At 47.8% G+C, this 19,966-nt stretch overlaps 1 protein-coding gene across 1 annotated transcript; it reads right to left on the reverse strand.

The window, feature by feature from the left end:
- Nucleotides 1-306: 306 nt before the first annotated feature.
- fam83b (family with sequence similarity 83 member B) lies at nt 307-19,735 on the reverse strand. The gene is made up of 5 exons (XM_047028623.1): nt 19,427-19,735; nt 13,467-13,938; nt 6,829-6,993; nt 5,543-5,667; nt 307-2,756 (listed from the first exon to the last, which is right to left on the reverse strand). The coding sequence occupies exons 2-5, from the start codon at nt 13,914-13,916 to the stop codon at nt 776-778; spliced, it is 2,721 nt and encodes a 906-aa protein (XP_046884579.1). The 5' UTR covers nt 13,917-13,938; nt 19,427-19,735; the 3' UTR covers nt 307-775.
- Between the last annotated feature and the right edge of the window lie 231 nt (nt 19,736-19,966).

The following is a 19,966-nucleotide window of genomic DNA, read 5'->3' on the forward strand; positions in this document are numbered from 1 at the left end:
TGCGTGGGAAGTGGCGTACGCACATTTTCAGCCCCGTTTTGTGCGTACGCAAGCTTTATACATGAGACCCCTGGTCTCAGTGTAAAGAAAGTGACCCAAGTGACCTTGTGTCAGCCTCGTTTCATTCACAAGGTCACAAAGGCACTGATCTCAATCAATTTCACACAAATAAAAAATGCCAATTCCAATGTGGATTGGGAACAAATGACTCCCATCTTCATACTGACACAGTGTCTCACATCTGAATCCTCACGCACAGAACTGTCCTGCCATGTCTATTCCTGACTGAACAAAACACTTTGACACTTTTCAAAGGCTTTCTTTTTCTTTATTTGACACATTGTTTGTAAAGAAAACACACCATTCCCATGAATTGTCCCTTTAAATATCATTGAATCACAGTGACATTACCAACACCAAAGCAGTATTTTATTGCATCTCCCTAATGACCTGTCAAATAATGACAAATTAATTAAAGCTTCAGGCATGTTTCGTGTTTCTCATAACACTTCAACAATGACAACAACATTGACCAATGTATGCAGCTGTCCACATATACCATATCTAACCACATGATCTTAATGCATCTTAGTTCAAGGACATGAATGTCCTTTCATACAGGGGAAAATGTATTTTTCAACCTGCTTTTTCATCAACGTCCTTTGTGTTGTGTTGCCGTCCCAGCCGCTGTGATTGTGAAATGTCCCCAAGTCAGTAGGTCCCATGTATGTATTTATGTCTGTCTGTCTGGCTGTCTGTCTGGCCTTCTATCTTCCTACTTGTTTTTATAAATAAAGTTTCCCACTCTCTGAATGAACTTGCCTAGCTTATTTTCATGCTGTCCGTGTGTCGCTTGTCCATGGCGATGGTGAGGCTCACTGGTGGAGCCCCCTTTGGAGAGGAGCGTGGTCTTGGGCTGGCCTTGGGCGTGTGCGTTAGTGGACGCAGAGGGCGACGACGGCTTCTTGTCGAACGCACAGAAAGGCTCGAATCGGCTGTACAGCCGGCCGTCGGCTCTCTGGCTCTGGGAGCGCCAGTCTCCAGACGGCAGACGGGTCCTGGCCGTCTCCTCCGAGCCTGGTCGCGGGGCCCCCGGGGCGGGCTCCTCGGCTGACGGGCTGCGGGGGAGCTCCTCTGTGCTGAAGCGAGGAGTCGATGAGTTCCCTAAGTGTGCCGGATGGTTTTTGTTCCCGTGGAGCTGAGAGGGAGAGGGGAAGGGGCTCCTCCGGTCCCGGTCAGACCTCTCCTGCTCCGCCTCGGACAGCGCCGTGTCGGTGCTGCCTCCCGACTCGGGGCTGCCCCTGTCCTTCGACCCTTCCTTCTTCTCCGGTATGTTGAGCAGCGAGCGGAGTTTCTTGGAGCTCTTCTTGAGGAAGCGGGGCGACGTGGGCTTGGCGCTCTCCTTGGCCTCGACGTCCAGGGCGGCGGCGGACACCGTCCTGGACGGGGCATTCTGCCACGTGGTCACCGGCTGGCTCTTGGCGGCCGTCCCGCTCTTGACATCGTGATGAGAAACCGACCTCTGACCCTTGTTCAGATTGGGAGCGCACCCTCCGTTGAGGGGGCGGAAGCCGGGCGTGCTTCTCTCCGCCTGCGTCCGGCCGAAGCCGTACATGTGACTGGAGTTCTCCTGGTGGCCTCGGTAGTCAGGGTTTGACTCGGCCACGCTATGACGCTTGTGCCAGCTCTCCTGGGACGAGTCTGGTTCTCTACCCGGCAGGCCCCCTTTGGCTCGGCCCAGGCTGGCGTAGATGGAATGGTGCGACGCCCTGACCGGACCGAGACCCCCGTGACCCCTGGGGTCATCCAGGATCTGCAGGCTCCGCCTCTTCAGCTGGAACTCCTCGAGGCGAGCCCCGGCCTCGGGTGGACTCCACGGCGTGACGTTGTAATACGGAGCGCTGGGGAAGGGGACGGTGGTGGGAGGGGGCGGGCGCGAGGACGAGGACGAGGTGGTGTAGCTGTTGTTCTCCGGTTGCTCCGGGATGGTGTTCTTGAACACAAAGGAGGACCTGAGTCGAGAGGGCATGTAGAGCCCCGCCTTGTTCTCCGGCAGGGGCTCGTACTGGTCCAGGTAGTCGCTGGATTCTCCACAGGGAGCGTCGCTGTTGCTGAGGTAAGTGTCGATCCTCCACGTCCTCAGGAAGGATTTGGAGGTGTTCTCCAACGACGGCATGTTCTGCTTCATACTGACAGTCTGCTTGTCGTTGCCGTGGTACGACTGACGCATGTTAAGGCCCCTGAACATCTGGTTGCCTGGTTGGTGCTGGTCGTTGGGGAACTGAATCCTTCCATTGGGGTGGTACCCTGCATCTCCAGCCACGTTCCAGTTACTGGATCCAAAGCGTGGGTTCTGGGGTACGTACGGCCTCTCCTGCCTCTCCCCGGCATAGCTGTGCCTCTTAAGGAAGTCGATGTCCTGGGTCTGCAGTTGTTGGACCTGCACGCCCACCCTGGGGACAAACAGGGCCGGCGGCCGCTGTTCGAGAGGCTCCTCTTCCCAGACGTCTCGGACGCCCAGCTGCCCCTCGCAAGCCTTCCTGTACACCGTGTCCAGGGTGTGCCTCAGTACATCCCTCCTCTCGAAGGGCTGGCAGGGGGCAGGGGCCTGCCTGGAGCCCCCTGGGGGGCAGAGTGCCGCCGGGGCACTGGAGCGGGCGTACAGCGTCCGGAACTCCTCATCGTACGAGCCCACCAGGCGGCCTGTGATCACCTGAACCATGCTCAGGTGGATCTTCTCAAAGGACCACGTGAAACTGGGGACAAAGAGAGGGAGAGACCGAGAGAAAGAGATGGAGAGAGAGAGAGGGAGACACAGAAGGATAAAAAGAGAGAAAGGGGACGGAGAGAGAAAGAGAGAGACAAAGGACAGAGAGAGGACAGAGAGATAAAGAGAGGACGCAGTGATTATCACAAACACTTGCAGATAGCAAACAAAGCAGGGTATTGCTTATCATAACATGCCAGAGGGAAACTGCACGTTGGCCACACAGATACTACAAATGAAATGGAGGGGGGGAAGGAGAGGGAGGGAGAGAGGCAGAGAGAGAGTGAGAAGGAGAGGGTGAGAGGCAGAGAAAGAAAGAGTGAGAGGGAGAGAGACAGAGAGAGTGTGTGTGAGAGAAAGAGTGACAGTGAGAGAGACAGAGAGAGTGTGTGTGAGAGAGAGAGAGACAGAGAGAGAGAGAGTGAGAGAGACAGAGATAGTGTGTGTGAGAGAGAGAGAGAGAGAGAGAGAGAGAGAGAGAGAGAGAGAGAGAGAGAGAGAGAGACAGTGACAGAGAGCGAGAGAGAGAGTGTTTGTGAGAGAGTGAGAGAGACAGAGAGAGTGTGTGTGAGAGAGAGAGACAGAGAGACAGAGAGAGTGTGTCTGTGAGAGAGAGAGAGAGAGAGAGAGACAGAGAGAGTGTGTGTGTGTGTGTGTGTGTGAGAGAGAGAGAGAGAGTGTGTGTGTGAGAGACAAACATCTCTGCAGGAACCAATTATAATAACCATCTATATTTGACGACATATTGTAATGTATTCCTAGTGAATGAGGATCTGAATCAGAATGGGTTTTATTCGCCATGAAAGTTTGCACAGACAAGGAATTTGCTTTGGCAGGAAGGTGTATACATTCAACATATAGGAATCTTAAATTTAAATATGAGGACCAACTATTTCTAAAGGTACATAACTAGCAGTAACTAAGTGGAATTAGAATTAAGTAAAATTTACAATAAAATATACCTTTTTATTACGGATGTAATGTACATTAAAAGAGCTTTGGGCCGTCATGATCCTAATAGTGTTAGTTCGACTCATTCTGAAGTATTCAATTCCATAGTATTCCATCTGATTTTTCTTTTAGTTATTACATGACCAAACATACTCATCAAACGCAGAGAACACTCGAGGAAACACCATAAAACACAGAGAACACTCGAGGAAACACCATCAAACACAGAGAACACTAGAGGAAACACCATCAAACACAGAGAACACTCGAGGAAACACCATCAAACACAGAGAACACTAGAGGAAACACCATCAAACACAGTGAACACTCGAGGAAACACCATCAAACACAGAGAACACTAGAGGAAACACCATCAAACACAGAGCACACTAGAGGAAACACCATCAAACACAGAGAACACTAGAGGTAACACCATCAAACACAGAGAACACTAAAGGAAACACCATCAAACACAGAGAACACTAGAGGAAACACCATCAAACACAGAGAACACTAGAGGAAACACCATCAAACACAGAGAACACTCGAGGAAACACCATCAAACACAGAGAACACTCGAGGAAACACCATCAAACACAGAGAACACTCGAGGAAACACCATCAAACACAGAGAACACTCGAGGAAACACCATCAAACACAGAGAACACTCGAGGAAACACCATCAAACACAGAGAACACTCGAGGAAACACCATCAAACACAGAGAACACTCGAGGAAACACCATCCAACACAGAGAACACTAGAGGAAACACCATCAAACACAGAGAACACTCGAGGAAACACCATCAAACACAGAGAACACTAGAGGAAACACCATCAAACACAGAGAACACTCGAGGAAACACCATCAAACACAGAGCACACTAGAGGAAACACCATAAAACACAGAGAACACTAGAGGTAACACCATCAAACACAGAGAACACTAAAGGAAACACCATCAAACACAGAGAACACTAGAGGAAACACCATCAAACACAGAGAACACTCGAGGAAACACCATCAAACACAGAGCACACTAGAGGAAACACCATCAAACACAGAGAACACTAGAGGTAACACCATCAAACACAGAGAACACTAAAGGAAACACCATCAAACACAGAGAACACTAGAGGAAACACCATCAAACACAGAGAACACTCGAGGAAACACCATCAAACACAGAGAACACTCGAGGAAACACCATCAAACACAGAGAACACTCGAGGAAACACCATCAAACACAGAGAACACTCGAGGAAACACCATCAAACACAGAGAACACTAGAGGAAACACCATCAAACACAGAGAACACTAGAGGAAACACCATCAAACACAGAGAACACTAGAGGAAACACCATCAACTCCTCCTCCCACCCCCTCCATCCTTCCACCCCCTCCTTCCAACTTTCCACCTTCACTCCAGCCCCCTCTCCCTCCAATTTTCCACCCCTTCTCCTCCTCTCTCCTCACTACATCTCTCCACCCCCTTTCTCCTCCCCCTCCACCCTCTCCTCCACCCCTTCCCTCCTCCCCCTCCACCCCCCACCCTCTCCTCCTCCAACCCCCCACCATCTCCTCCACCCCCTTTCTCCTCCCCCTCCATCCCCTCCCTCCACCCCCCACCCTCTCCTCCACCTCCTCCTCCTCCAAACCCCCACATCTCCTCCACCCCCTTTCTCCTCCCCCTCCACCCCCTCCCTCCACCCCCCACCCTCTCCTCCACCCCCTCTCCTCCTCCCCCTCCACCCCCCCACCCCCTCCACCCCCCCACCCCCTCCACCCCTCCCTCCTTCTCCTCCACCCTCTTCTCCTCTACCTGTAGGATCCGTACATCACCGTCTCACAGTCGACCAGCAGGAACCTCTGCTCCAGGCCTCCGTGGAAGGTGGCTCCGGAGCGACACAGGTAGTCCTGGCCCTTCACCGAGCGCACTCTCATGTTCTACAGCACACACGGCAAACAGGCAGCTAGTTCAAAAGATGTTTCCTTTTCAAGACAAACTCATTGTAATACCACTAATTGATCATTTGTTTTCGTACCATGATTTGTCATTGTATTATATTCATAGTTTCACCCACACAGTGCTTTTAAATGAAGTGCACAGAAGTATATACATGAACCATGTAGAATTGATTTAAACGGAATAACAAAACAATCAACCGATAAAAACAACACAATTATAAAGTGTAGGACCAAAGATGACAGTAACAGTAAACTGTTTTAAAGAGAATGTTGATTGTGAAATCTGCTTGCGTAAGACACTGTAGAGACTGACCATCTTGATGGCTCCTCATCTCTTGACACAACACACCTATCTGTCTCTCTTGTCTGTTTCTCCTGTCTGTCTCTGTTGTCTGTCTCCCCTGTCTGTGTCTCCTGTCTGTCTCTACTGTCTGTTTCCTGTCTGTCTCTCTTGTCTGTATCTCCTGTCTGTCTCTCTTGTCTGTCTCTACTGTCTGTGTCTCCTGTCTGTCTCTACTGTCTATTTCCTGTCTGTCTCTCTTGTCTGTATCTCCTGTCTGTCTCTCTTGTCTGTCTCTCCCGTCTGTGTCGCCTGTCTCTCCTGTCTGTGTCGCCTGTCTGTCTCTATTGTCTGTATCTCCTGTCTGTGTTGCCTGTCTGTCTCTACTTTCCCCTCACGTAAAGACCCACACTTATCCATGGTGTGGTATGTGAAGTAAAAGACGCTCTGACAAACATTGACATTAGAGACATTCCACTCCACCAGCTCATGAGAGGAGCGCATTCGGGTCGCAAAGTGACATTTTTCTTATTTATTCTTCCTGAGTGGAGGTGGTTATGTGTACAGTGAACTCCCCTGATGACAGACGAGGTGGCCATCTTTCTCCATTTTAATAAAGCACATCAAACAAGGCAACAGTGACACCGGGATCTCAGTCGAAGGAGGATTTTTATTCGTTTACTCTACTGAAGTATCTCTGGAGCTGTTATCAGTTTCGCACTAGTATTTTATATTTTCCTTGTGTATCCAGTGCCACCATATTTCCATCTGGGAATGTTTTGCCTAGGTGTTCCACATCAAGTATGTCAAACCAACAATCTGTTAACGGATTCCCATGGCAACAGAGCCCATCCGCTCACCCTCAGCTTGGGAATGTGAAGGTCCTGGCTCTCCGCCATGGAGAGGAAGCTGTGGAGGTGGAGGTGGTCCAGGAGCACGTACACAGACACGCCTCGCAGCGACGCCTCCACAACCTCTCTGAAGATGTCCACGTCGGTGAAGACGTCCATGACCACAGCGATGAGCTGGGAGGAGAAACGAGACGCAGGAGAATGACAACCAGGCACACACACACAGAGACACACCCTCACACACACATGTAATGTGATGTAATGTGTTACAGTTTTTCTCAATTGGTTTGGCTCATTTCACGAAACAGAAATGACATTCTCAAAACAACACGTGCAAACCTCCAAACCGCTTGGCACTTGTTCACAACAGATTGGAATTGTTCATTCCTTTAATCAAATTGCAATTGTATTAGCACATCCTTGTAAATGACAAGTGCAATTGCCTACAGTTTGCACACATTTCAAATGATTTGGCACATCTTTGAAATGGTTAGGTATAATTGCCTTCAATTAGGCCAACTATCAATTGAAAATATCTTGCTGGTCTAAACTGACTGTTGTTTCTCAGTCAAGTGGTTGTTCTCTGCAAAACATATTGGCATAATTTCCTTGTGTACATCATCACCTGCACGATAGTTCACTCCACTGTCAAAGTCTTTCAGGCACATAATACCATGAAAAACATGGTTCACATCCGATCACCAATCACACAGTAAGTTTAGTTAGCTGACAGGAGCTATCCAGGAGTATAAATCCTTCCATCAAATATTTAGAGCCTGTCCCAGGCCAGCTCGGGGGAAACATCACTGTTTGTGCTGCCATTTCAGAGAATGGTGTAGTCACCCACATTCCCAGTCTTGGCCCATACAATACCCAGACACTCCTGGTGTCCTTGGACTGCCTGCACTCCGATCTTATCCCTCTACATGAGAGGGGTTTGGTAGGGCCTCACTTTCTTACATTTGTCGAGGATGAGCAGGAGAGTGAGGACGACAACTAGTGAAATTCCAGCTTTGCTTTACTTTCTTACTGTATGTGTTTACTTCTTGCCATGAAATGCACCCTCTGCAACTCTGACTAGGAAGGGGTCAGATGCCTGAAAAGTACCGTGGTTACTCATACTAGTCCCCTCAGTGTACAATAGGAATCATTTGATGCTGGGATATACAGAACAGACAATAGAGGAGGTGCATTTCATGCCGGGCTTACTGTAATGCACCCCCTGCTAACTCTGACTAGGAAAGTGTCACTTGCCTGAAACTTACTGTGGTTACTCATACTACTAGTGTAGGTTATACATAATGTTAGTTTTGATGTGCTTATTGTATGAAAGTATATTGTGCTGTACACATTTCCTGTAACAGTAACCATGATGTATGGCAATTACAGTAACAATTTCCATGGCAGTGTAAGTGCAATATGTGATGTGAAATCTTGTAGGCTACTCTGAATTACTGTAATCTTTTTTCTGTTTGATACACATTTACATTTTACGTGTTCATTTAGCAGACGCTTTTATCCAAAGCGACTTCCAAGAGACAGCTTTACAAAAGTGCATAGGTCAATGATCCTAAACAACGAGATAGCCCCAAAAACATTGTTGTTAGCCAAAACATTAAGGGTTTTTCACAATGTATGCTTCATGTTTTGGCTACCCGAAATGTTTGGGGCTATCGCGTTGTTACTGTATGATACAGTAAGTGACCTATGCACTCTTGTAAAGCTCTCTTGGAAGTCGCTTTGGATAAAAGCATCTGCTAAATGAATAAATGTAAATGTAGATTGAGACACATTGTATTCTGGAAAGAAAACATCTACTACAGTAACTGTAGCACAGTGCACATAAGGGATATTTCTAAGGTTTACTGCCATACTGACAAAACATCTAAACATTTTGACCTGCAGTGTTTACACAATGCCAAAGGTACTTTTCATTTTGGGGGCACTGACTATTTGTATGAGAAAAGGATTTAGTTTTGACTGATAAGTTGTCCGTTTTAGGAAAGAGATTACCCTTTGCAGGTGTTCCATGGTGTTTTGCTGAACCATCTGGGTTATTTTGGCAAATGTATTTAAAGGTTTGAGTATGTTCTCTTTTTTCTCGAGAGATGAGCCAAAGCAATCGAGAAGGAACTTTTCATTTTGGGGGCATTGACTATTTATATGAGAAAATGATTTGGTTTTGAAGCATGAGTTAACTGTTTTGGGTGAGATATCATCTTTTGAAGGTGATCTATGTAGTTGTGCTGAACCATATAGGCTATTTTGCTAAATGCACGTGGAGCTTTGAGAATGTAATTTCTGTTTCAAGAATTGAGCCAAACCAATTGAGAAAAACTGTAATAGAATGTGACAGACGTTTAGATTGATACATTGTATTCTTAGGGAGAGAGCAAATCACAGGAGAGACATGGGACAGTTGCATGTCTGTATCAAGATTGTGGATAGACTAGAACTAGTCTGTTGAAGGATGTTCTTGGAGGTCCAGGGCCATCAGCTGAGTAGTGCTGGTGTCTGTTGGACTCTAAGGTTCCATTCTAAAATGCTAGATACAGCTGTACGGAATTCTCTTTGTGTTATTGTCCTCGTGTTATTGTCTTTGTGTTATTGTCCTTGTGTTATTGTCTTTGTGTCATTGTCCTTGTGTTATTGTCTTTGTGTCATTGTCCTTGTGTTATTGTCTTTGTGTTATTGTCCTTGTGTTTGTGTGTCGATGATGGTTAAGTTAGTAACGTTAGTATGGATACGTCATACTTCAAATAAACATGAACTTGATACTTTCCTACCCAACTTCAGCTTAACGATTGATTCTCTTAAAAATGACCACGACGAGCTGGGAGGAGAAACGAGAAGCAGGACACCCACACCCTCACACACACACACACACACCCTCACACACCCTCACACACACACACACACACACCCTCACACCCTCACACACACACACACCCTCACACACACACACACACACCCTCACACACACACACTCACACACACCCCCACACACACACCCTCACACACACACCCTCACACACACACACTCACACACACCCACACCCTCACACACACCCACACCCTCACACACACAACCTCACACACCCTCACACACCCTCACACACACATACACTCCCACCTGATACGGGTGAATTACGAGTGGGCGACTCAAGTTTTAGAAAGCGCGGAATGAACACTACAGCTTACAGTTGGATAGATAATCAGGTGTGCCTCTAAACAGGTGTAATTTGTGCATATTACATTTGATAAGGTGTGCGTATAGGCACATGTTATATGTGCTTGGAATGCTTTCTTCAGTGATGAACATCCTCATCATTAGAAGAGTACAGCCATTTTTCCCGACTCATTGTCCAAAAATGTACTTGCCTTGAGTCAATGACATCATCATATTCGTGTTGTTAGTGATTGCTCGTCAGCATACGCGTGCACATGGCCAGTGAGATGCCCACGTCCCGTGTGTAATGCCTCAGTGTCTATCTAAGTGCTCGCATGCACTCAGAGGTCTGATGTCATCACGCAGGCATGTGCAGGCGCTACTGTGCACTTTGCAGATTAACCGGTGACAGCTTCACTCACACACACACACAGACTCACACCCATACATACCCATACACACCCATACACACCCTCAAGCACGCATCAGCCTGCGTATTCATGCCTTCTGTAGGAAGGTTGTGGGAGGGGGATTGTTCATGATTATTTATTTTGGTGCTTCCTCAGATTGGATGGCCAGTTATTATGCACTAATGTTTTGGTTCTAGAGGTCATGAGGCGTACTTTACTGTGTTTACAGTAAATGGCCTGTTACAGTCAAAATTACTTTGGGTCCAAAACAAAACATTTGTTAGGGGTCTGTATTTTTGAAAGTGGTTATTTAGAAGAATAGTTATTTAAATCATTGTAAAATGTTGAAATTCTTTTTCTGGTCCGGTGAATTTGTTTTAAGATGATTAAGATGACTTCAGGGAGACAATAGAAGGCATGTGGACCTCCACAAGTTCAGGCTGTGGGTGGAAGCCATTGAAGAAAGAACGTCTCAATATCTGGCACGTCATCTTACTGGGCTTCCCTTAGACAGTCTATTTGTCTTGAAGGCAGGTTGTAAAACCAGATCTGACAGACTCTCCCCGCAACTCCCTCGGATAGGCCTGTCTTGTGATACAGAAGAGGAACAGGGGGGAGGAAGAGGGGGGAGGAACAGGGGGAGGAACAGGGGGGAGGAACAGGGGGGAGGAACAGGGGGAGGAACAGGGGGGAGGAACAGGGGGAGGAACAGGGGGGAGGAACAGGGGGGAGGAACAGGGGGAGGAACAGGGGGCAGGAACAGGGGGGAAGAACAGGGGGGAGGAACAGGGGGAGGAACAGGGGGGAGGAACAGGGGGGAGGAACAGGGGGGAGGAACAGTGAGGGATTGAGCCCCGGTGGAAAAAGAAGATTGTTTCTTGACATTCTGGCTTATGTCCAACATGGTGTCCAGCTTGGCTATAATTGTATCTCAGGAGTTCCTTCCTGTGCCAGATTGTCTCTGACAGTACCTGAAATCCCCAGTTCTTCACTATAAACTAGTGTTTATACCTCCACTGCCTACACAGGCCCTCTCACACTCACACACACACACACACACACACACACACACACACACACACACACACACACACACACACACACACACACACACACACAGCCAAACCACAAGGTCTGCCATGAGAGGCGACCGTATAGTTCCCTTAAGGAAAAGCACTTTTGGTAAATCCGCTTTCTCTGTGAGAGCTTCAAATGTCTAGAATACACTGCCATCAGACACACATAACTGCACCACCTATCACACTTTTACCAAAAACATGAAGACATAATCCCTAGCTGTGTATTGCCACCTTCCATGTTGTCTGTAGCTTGTAAGGTGTGGAAACACTTTGTTACTTTTATGGATCTTGTCTTGTTGCTTATTGTTCTATGTTGCTCTATCTGTATGCTATGTCTTGCTTGTCCTATGTTGCCCTGTGTGTGTTCATTGTTCAATGATTGTCTGTATTTGTTGGAAAAATTGAAGATGTAACACATTTATCCTGTATAAGAATGATTCTGTGTTCAGCATTCCTTGTGTGTATAGAGAAGCCTACCCCCAGATCTGAACTTTGGGTAACATGAGGTATATGCAAACAAGGTGACCTGGGCTGACCACTCTCTCTTACCGGAAAGGCCATAAAAGATGTCTGGCCTTATCTGTGTTGGGTGAATCATGTGGTCAAGCTTACAGGAGTCAAAAGGCACACACACACACTCAAACACGCACACACGCACCAGGTCTACACAAGGAACCAATAAAGAAGAGCCATGGAACATTTGCATGCCTTTGTCTTAACCACTGACTGTAAAGAGTGGGGCTGCTTAAATAGCCAGCTAGCACAACATGCTAGCAGAAAAACTTTGTAGCACAATGGCGTGTGATGTTTTTGTCTCCTTGTGGGCAGGCCGCAAGCAATAAAGCTTTCTTAAACTTGTTCACCGACTGATTGTGCAATGCTTGATAGATTAATATTTCTGACAGTATTGTAACTGTTTTTATAATAACTTGCCCAGGGACTGCGGTTGAAAATTACCTGGCTGGCTAAAACCGGCACTTTTACTTAAAACGTTGATTAATGTGCACTGTCCCTGTAAAAGTAGACTAAATAAATACAAATACACACGTACACACACGTACACACACACACAGAACATACCCTGAGATAAAAAACAGTTGATATTACAAGAAAGGTTATAATTATTGAAGATACAGTTCAATATAATCATACATATTGATAATGATTATCATGATGGTGACTCATAAACAATAAAGCTCATAAACTCATAAAGCACCTTTGTTTATTTTTTTATTTTTTTTCAGAAGGACAATTCTTCTCTTAAATGTTACCCTTCTGTTCCTCATTCAAAATTGTCCTTAACTTTTTTTTTATGAAAGAAAAAGGTGCAATGGTCTCTCAACTTTTTTCCAGAGCTGCATGTTACTTATAATAACAGTGGTAGAGGTATTAATACTATGGAGGAAAGCATGTATTGTGTCATTTAGCTTTGACAAAGATTTAAAGCAAGATATGCAATGACGTATAATCCCCAGTGTCAATGCGAATATAGATCTAGGTGCTTGTTATAAGCAGAGTTCTTCTTCAGGGGTAATAAGGCCCTCAGAAGATGCTCACTGACATGAATATGCATTAATAAGATAACCTGAGGATTACTAATATAGTTAGGATCAGGGCCAGGGTTGAGTCATCTCAAGATGAGATACACTTTAGGTCATAGTTAACAAGTTTGAAAATAGTTATTCACATTCATTTGTGTTAAAGCTATATTGTTACGACCACAGCCTGGTCCCTGTCCACTCTGTACTACACCGTAACATATATCAGTATTCATAGTTAGGGTAAGGGCTGGGGTTGGTATTGTGTTGAAGATGAGTGTTTTACGTAATAGGTAATGATGCCCTGATAAGAAGCTTATTAACCTTAATAAGTATGAACAAGATGAATGAACTTACCGATGCCTTATATCCTATTAAGCAATGCTTCTGACAAGCACCTGGATCTAAAGCTTTCCCTCAGTCTTTCGTCAACACTGAGGCACGACCTCACCTGTTTGGCATCCTGCATGTGTTTGCGCACCACCTCCTTGATGGTGGGGCTGTTCAGGCGGGGCGGGTGGAACAGGAGGTCGATGCTGGTCTGCCGTCGCTCCGGGGGCAGGTCCGGCCAGCCCAGCTCCAGGTCAGGCGTCTCCACGTCAGACTGGACCGGCCAGTACGTCCCCGAAGACGAGCCGCCGTCCGGGGACCCGTTCGTCTCCTCCGCGTCGTTCCCGTCGAGTGGCTGCAGTGCGTTGTCGGTGACGAAGAGGAGCTCGCGTTCAGACAGGAAGTTGCCCAGGCGCTCCGCCTTGATGACGTCCTGGTAGCTTTCGCGGCCGCTGCTGGCCAGGGCGTCGATGGCCAGGCGGTAGCCCTCCTTGTAGTGGGGCTGGATGTAATCCTCGGGCCTGGGCTCGGCTCTCAGAGACGATAGCAGCGACAGCTGATGGGATTCCATTATTACTCCTCTTCAGCCAGGTCTGACACACAGACACACACACACACACACACAGACACACACAGGGAGAGAAACACACCAAGGAGATTAGAAAGCTGAAGGTGACAGGCCAGGGCAGTGTGACAGGTGAGGCTGAAGGGTGGAGGGATGACAGGAGTGAGGTGAGAGGGCAGGATGGAGGGAAGACCAGGGGCGGTTCTACACGGGGGCCTACAGGGGACAGTGCCTCTGTGAAAATGTCCCTGCCCCCCCTGTGGCCCCCCTGAGCTGACAAAAAAAAAAAAATCTTCTTCTAGTAGTCATCATGAAACGAGGAAGGGACATTGCAGCCTCTTATTTCCCCAGTAAATAAACAAATGAGAGAAACATATCAAGGTATTGAGAGAGCTGAGGAGCTGGATGAGGGAGAGCCAGATCCGTTTGCAAAATTAAAGTATTTAATGTTTAAATATCATTTGTTTCCGTTTTTTATGTGCCCCTCTGCTTCAACACTGGGCCCCCCTTGGCCCCCCCCAGTCAAATTGGTCTAGAACCGCCACTGTGGATGACAGGAGGGAGGTGAGAGAGCAGGATGGAGGGATGACAGGAGTGAGAGAGCAGGATGGAGGGATGACAGGAGGGAGGTGAGAGAGCAGGATGGAGGGATGACAGGAGGGAGGTGAGAGAGCAGGATGGAGGGATGACAGGAGGGAGATGAGAGAGCAGGATGGAGGGATGACAGGAGGGAGGTGAGAGAGCAGGATGGAGGGATGACAGGAGGGAGGTGAGAGAGCAGGATGGAGGGATGACAGGAGGGAGGTGAGAGAGCAGGGTGGAGGGATGACAGGAGGGAGGTGAGAGAGCAGGATGGAGGGATGACAGGAGTGAGAGAGCAGGATGGAGGGATGACAGGAGGGAGGTGAGAGAGCAGGATGGAGGGATGACAGGAGGGAGGTGAGAGAGCAGGATGGAGGGATGACAGGAGTGAGGTGAGAGAGCAGGATGGAGGGATGACAGGAGGGAGGTGAGAGAGCAGGATGGAGGGATGACAGGAGGGAGGTGAGAGAGCAGGATGGAGGGATGACAGGAGGCAAGTGAGAGAGCAGGATGGAGGGATGACAGGAGGGAGGTGAGAGAGCAGGATGGAGGGATGACAGGAGTGAGAGAGTAGGATGGAGGGATGACAGGAGGGAGGTGAGAGAGCAGGATGGAGGGATGACAGGAGTGAGAGAGCAGGATGGAGGGATGACAGGAGTGAGAGAGCAGGATGGAGGGATGACAGGAGTGAGAGAGCAGGATGGAGGGATGACAGGAGGGAGGTGAGAGAGCAGGATGGAGGGATGACAGGAGTGAGAGAGCAGGATGGAGGGATGACAGGAGGGAGGTGAGAGAGCAGGATGGAGGGATGACAGGAGTGAGAGAGCAGGATGGAGGGATGACAGGAGGGAGGTGAGAGAGCAGGATGGAGGGATGACAGGAGGGAGGTGAGAGAGCAGGATGGAGGGATGACAGGAGGGAGGTGAGAGAGCAGGATGGAGGGATGACAGGAGGGAGGTGAGAGAGCAGGATGGAGGGATGACAGGAGGGAGGTGAGAGAGCAGGATGGAGGGATGACAGGAGGGAGGTGAGAGAGCAGGATGGAGGGATGACAGGAGGGAGAGAGCAGGATGGAGGGATGACAGGAGGGAGGTGAGAGAGCAGGATGGAGGGATGACAGGAGTGAGAGAGCAGGATGGAGGGATGACAGGAGTGAGAGAGCAGGATGGAGGGATGACAGGAGGGAGGTGAGAGAGCAGGATGGAGGGATGACAGGAGGGAGGTGAGAGAGCAGGATGGAGGGATGACAGGAGGGAGGTGAGAGAGCAGGATGGAGGGATGACAGGAGGGAGGTGAGAGAGCAGGATGGAGGGATGACAGGAGGGAGGTGAGAGAGCAGGATGGAGGGATGACAGGAGGGAGGTGAGAGAGCAGGATGGAGGGATGACAGGAGGGAAGTGAGAGAGCAGGATGGAGGGATGACAGGAGGGAGGTGAGAGAGCAGGATGGAGGGATGACAGGAGGGAGGTGAGAGAGCAGGATGGAGGGATGGGATGAGGACAGGGGACGTGGTCCGGTACGCGGCGAGGGGCAGAGACAGACACGACAGACGGTCCACATGAAGCCTGAGATGTTTCTTGAACAAGAAGATTTGTAAAGGAAACGCGTTGCTTATTGTTGACTTGTTTGGGCTCGGTTTTGAGTGCGACTTGAGGAGGAGAAGCGTCACATCCAGACGCAGTCGACTGCCTCATCAAGCTTTGCTGCCACTTGACGAACTGTCACACACCTCTAAAGTTAGATGATCAGGGTGGGGGAGAAGGAGTGGAGGGATGGGATTGCCAGAGCTTTTCAGTCATGATGATGGCAGGTTCAGCTGAGCCGTTTCAGCTTGAGGTAGATGTGTGACAGGGCAAACTGTAGAGGCTGTGAGAGGGGACTCCCCGCGGAGAGCCCTCGAGCACTCCCCGCGGCCTCATCAGGATCCCAATGATCAGACGTTCACACCGGATCCATATCAACAACACAGCGCATGGCGCCGCTGTGAAAGAACCACACTGGGAGACCTTTGAAACGTGTCATAGATACAGGGCTATCAAACGCAGGCAGACGTTCGGCAGACGGTTGATTAGGCAGGAGTTGACGTTTGAAATGTGCGGAGGGAAGTGGATGCTCTTACAGTCCTGTGATGTGACTGTCAAGAGGAAAGGTACATGTGCAAGCTGATGTATGTTTCTCTGCAGTACACCCTGTCCAGGGGTTCTCCCTGCCTTCTCTGAATTGACGACTGAGACGTACTGTGCTGCTCGGAAACCTCTCCTACGGCCACTTGTTAGATGCTGGATATTCCCCTTGAGTGTGTCTCTCCATCTCAGGATCCAGCTAATAGGGAGACAGGTGGCTAAACGGTGAGGGAGTCGGGCTAGTAATCAGAAGGTCGCCAGTTCGATTCCCGGCTGTGCCACATGACGTTGTGTCCTTGGGCAAGGCACTTCACCCTACTTGCCTCGGGGGAATGTCCCTGTACTTACTGTAAGTCGCTCTGGATAAGAGCGTCTGCTAAATGACTAAATGTAATGTGAGCGGGTCTCTTAACCATCTGTTAAATGGCTGTTTGTAAAGAGGGCCATCACCAGCTGTTTTTAGGATCTTCTTTATCACTGGAGACACTCACACCAGCATGGCATCTCCCAGTAAAAGTACATAGATACAAGTTGAAGAAGAATGAAGAATGAATTTCCTTAATCTCACCATAAGTGGATTACACTCACATGTGCAAAAACATTCACATGCCAGGTGTCCACTGCTGCGACCTCAATAACTTCCTTATCCATAGGAACACTGTTTTATAGTGTGTTAGGAATTCATTGGCAATTTGAGAAAGTGTCCTCTTTTTGCACTACATTATCCTGTCTTCTGTAGTAATGTACTTGCATTGTATATAGGAATGTATTCACTTTATATAGGAATGTATTCACTTCATATGGGAATGTTTGCACTTAATATAGGAATGTAGGTATGTGTAGGTCTTAGTTAGTCTGTGTTTGTCCTATATTGTCTATATGCAGCAACCCTAACCCTAATCCAAATGGGAATCTTGCTGTGAGGAGGCAGCGCTGTAAGAAATGTGTAACCTGTGTACAGAATGTTCCACACTTTTCTGTCCACACAGAAGCACTGTGAAAATAACATCCTGTTGCTCAAACACTTCTCTTTACACGGACACATGAGCTGGCCAGCTAATGTCGGTGGCGCCAACGACCCAGAAATGTGAGTCAAGAGAGGCATCAAAGACACTGAGACAGCTCAGCGTGGACGCGTTGCTAATACTAACACAACTCATTATCAAAACACACAACGTCTGTGCTAAGCATCTGGGGGTTGGAGTGGGGGGGGGGGGGGGACCCCAACGACACACACAGCCTAACCAGGTCCTCGGGCCTTTTAGACCTCAGGCTTTGATTTGCACCGACACAACTGGATATACTCACGACAATACCAGAGAAGATTAACTCAGACTAATCCTCTATTAGTCCCGTTTGCATGTACATTCATAGCGAATGAGGCACTTGTTTCCCATGGGCTCAAATGACAGCTGCTAGCCTGCAATCTCACTCTCTTCACTGATAACCGCAAATGAGCTGTCACTCAAATGAACGGTGGCCCTTTAGGACCAAAAAGAGCTCATTTGTCTGGTGAGACTCATTTGACCCGTGCTGCTGCGGGTGAGGTGCCGGATCAGTTACGTGTTAGGTCCTTGTCGTCAACACACTGGATTCACAGAGCCATAAAGACAGACAGCTGCAGGCCTGCTGCTAACCTGGCCCGTGTCCAGGGCCTGACACAACATCTCAGGATCACCTAAACCTGTCCTGAAGGTTCGCTACACAACTGCAAACTCTCCTTTTGTCTTGTCTTTCGTGGGAGGACTTTGGCATGACGTAAGTCACAGTGTTTTTACAAATATACGGGACTTTCTCCCAATGATTGAACTTTGGGAGAGAAGGATTGATTTAGGAACGAGATCTATGAGACTGGGAGTCATAAGGAAAGCAGCATTTGAACCCTGGAATCTGTCATAGCTAGACTTGACTAAAAACTAAAATGCACCCAGAAAAGGTCAGTCCTGTTTTTGCACTATTTTATCCTTCTCTTTGCACTATCTGTATTTTAAGGTTAGATTTTAAATTATGGCTACTTATATTTTATATTTTATACTAAATCCCCTTAATATTAGCTAGACTTTGCCCCTTATGTATAGTTAGACCACATATTTAAGTTTCAAGATTCCTATATATGTTTAATGTATGCACCTTCCTGCTAAAGTAATTTCCTTGTTTTTGCAAACATTCATGGCAAATAAAATCCCTTCTGATTCTGAAGCAGAGGGAATTCGCTTTCCCAGATCTTGTGTGATGTTCAAAACCTCTCCCCAAACCGGTCGGTGAAAGTTTTTCAAACTTATAAATAATACATCGCTGCACACTGCAGTGTCATGTGTGATCCAAAAAATATGAACCAACCGAAGCTAGGGAACCTCACACAGAGACCCGGCTCTGACGTCACTCGTTAAAAGTTTATTTGCCGAGATAGTCAATGCCTGATTCTATTTTCTGTCTCTCACTATCTCTGTGATCCAAGGAGCTCCCGGGAAGAAAGAGGCAAACTTCTGTTCAACAGAGACCACTTCCTCCTAATATGTGTACTTTAAAGAACATCTGCATGTATACTTATCCCTCAGTATAAACCTTTTGCATATGTCCATACACTTTAACAGTATAATATCACATCACAGAATGGCGCTTACGCAATTTCAACATCCCACACATCTTAAATCTGATTTAATTTGTATTAGTCTACGAAATCCTATGGACAAGAGATATTATGCGTCTAAACTCACAGGTCCCATTGGTTATCATTAGTCTGTTCATTGAATCGTCTCAAAGCAGTTTGCAGAAATTCGACCAGGTTTGTTGGAAGTGTACACAACTTACTTTGAGAGTGAAGTTAGAGTAAAGTCCTCCTCATGCTGGGATGAAGTCCCCCTCCTGACCTTATTCAGACGAGTCGTTGTCCGGCTGAAGCATGAGGGAGGCGTGGGATCGTGTCCTCCTTCTGCGAGTCAGCAAGACTGAAGGAGCTGCCTCGACAGGCCAGGAGCTGGCCCCGTGCTGGGTGTGGACTCCTGTTCCGACATGCAAATGCCCCGAGCTGCAAACGTCCTAACTCCCAGGCTTCAGTCTGCGATAAACCTGTTTCACATACGCTAGGCCACACCCCACCTTGTTCTCCAGGGATCAAAGTTCAACCACTGACAAAGGAGATACACACTGCCAGTTACCTGCTTGCAGATGGAAGTCGTAACAATAAAAAAAGCTCAACTTTAGAGGACTTAAAGCAACACTTTTCTTTTTTTGGTGTGCTTTTTGTTGCTTTGTGCTGTGGGACGTGTAGCATTGTGTTTGATGTTAAGGTCGTGTTGAACAGTGACGTGTTGTTTCTGCTTAGTGTTGTTTCGAAATCCAATTGTGTAG

This window comes from Hypomesus transpacificus, chromosome 11 (genome assembly GCF_021917145.1).
Source record: "Hypomesus transpacificus isolate Combined female chromosome 11, fHypTra1, whole genome shotgun sequence".
NCBI classification, from domain to species: domain Eukaryota; kingdom Metazoa; phylum Chordata; class Actinopteri; order Osmeriformes; family Osmeridae; genus Hypomesus; species Hypomesus transpacificus.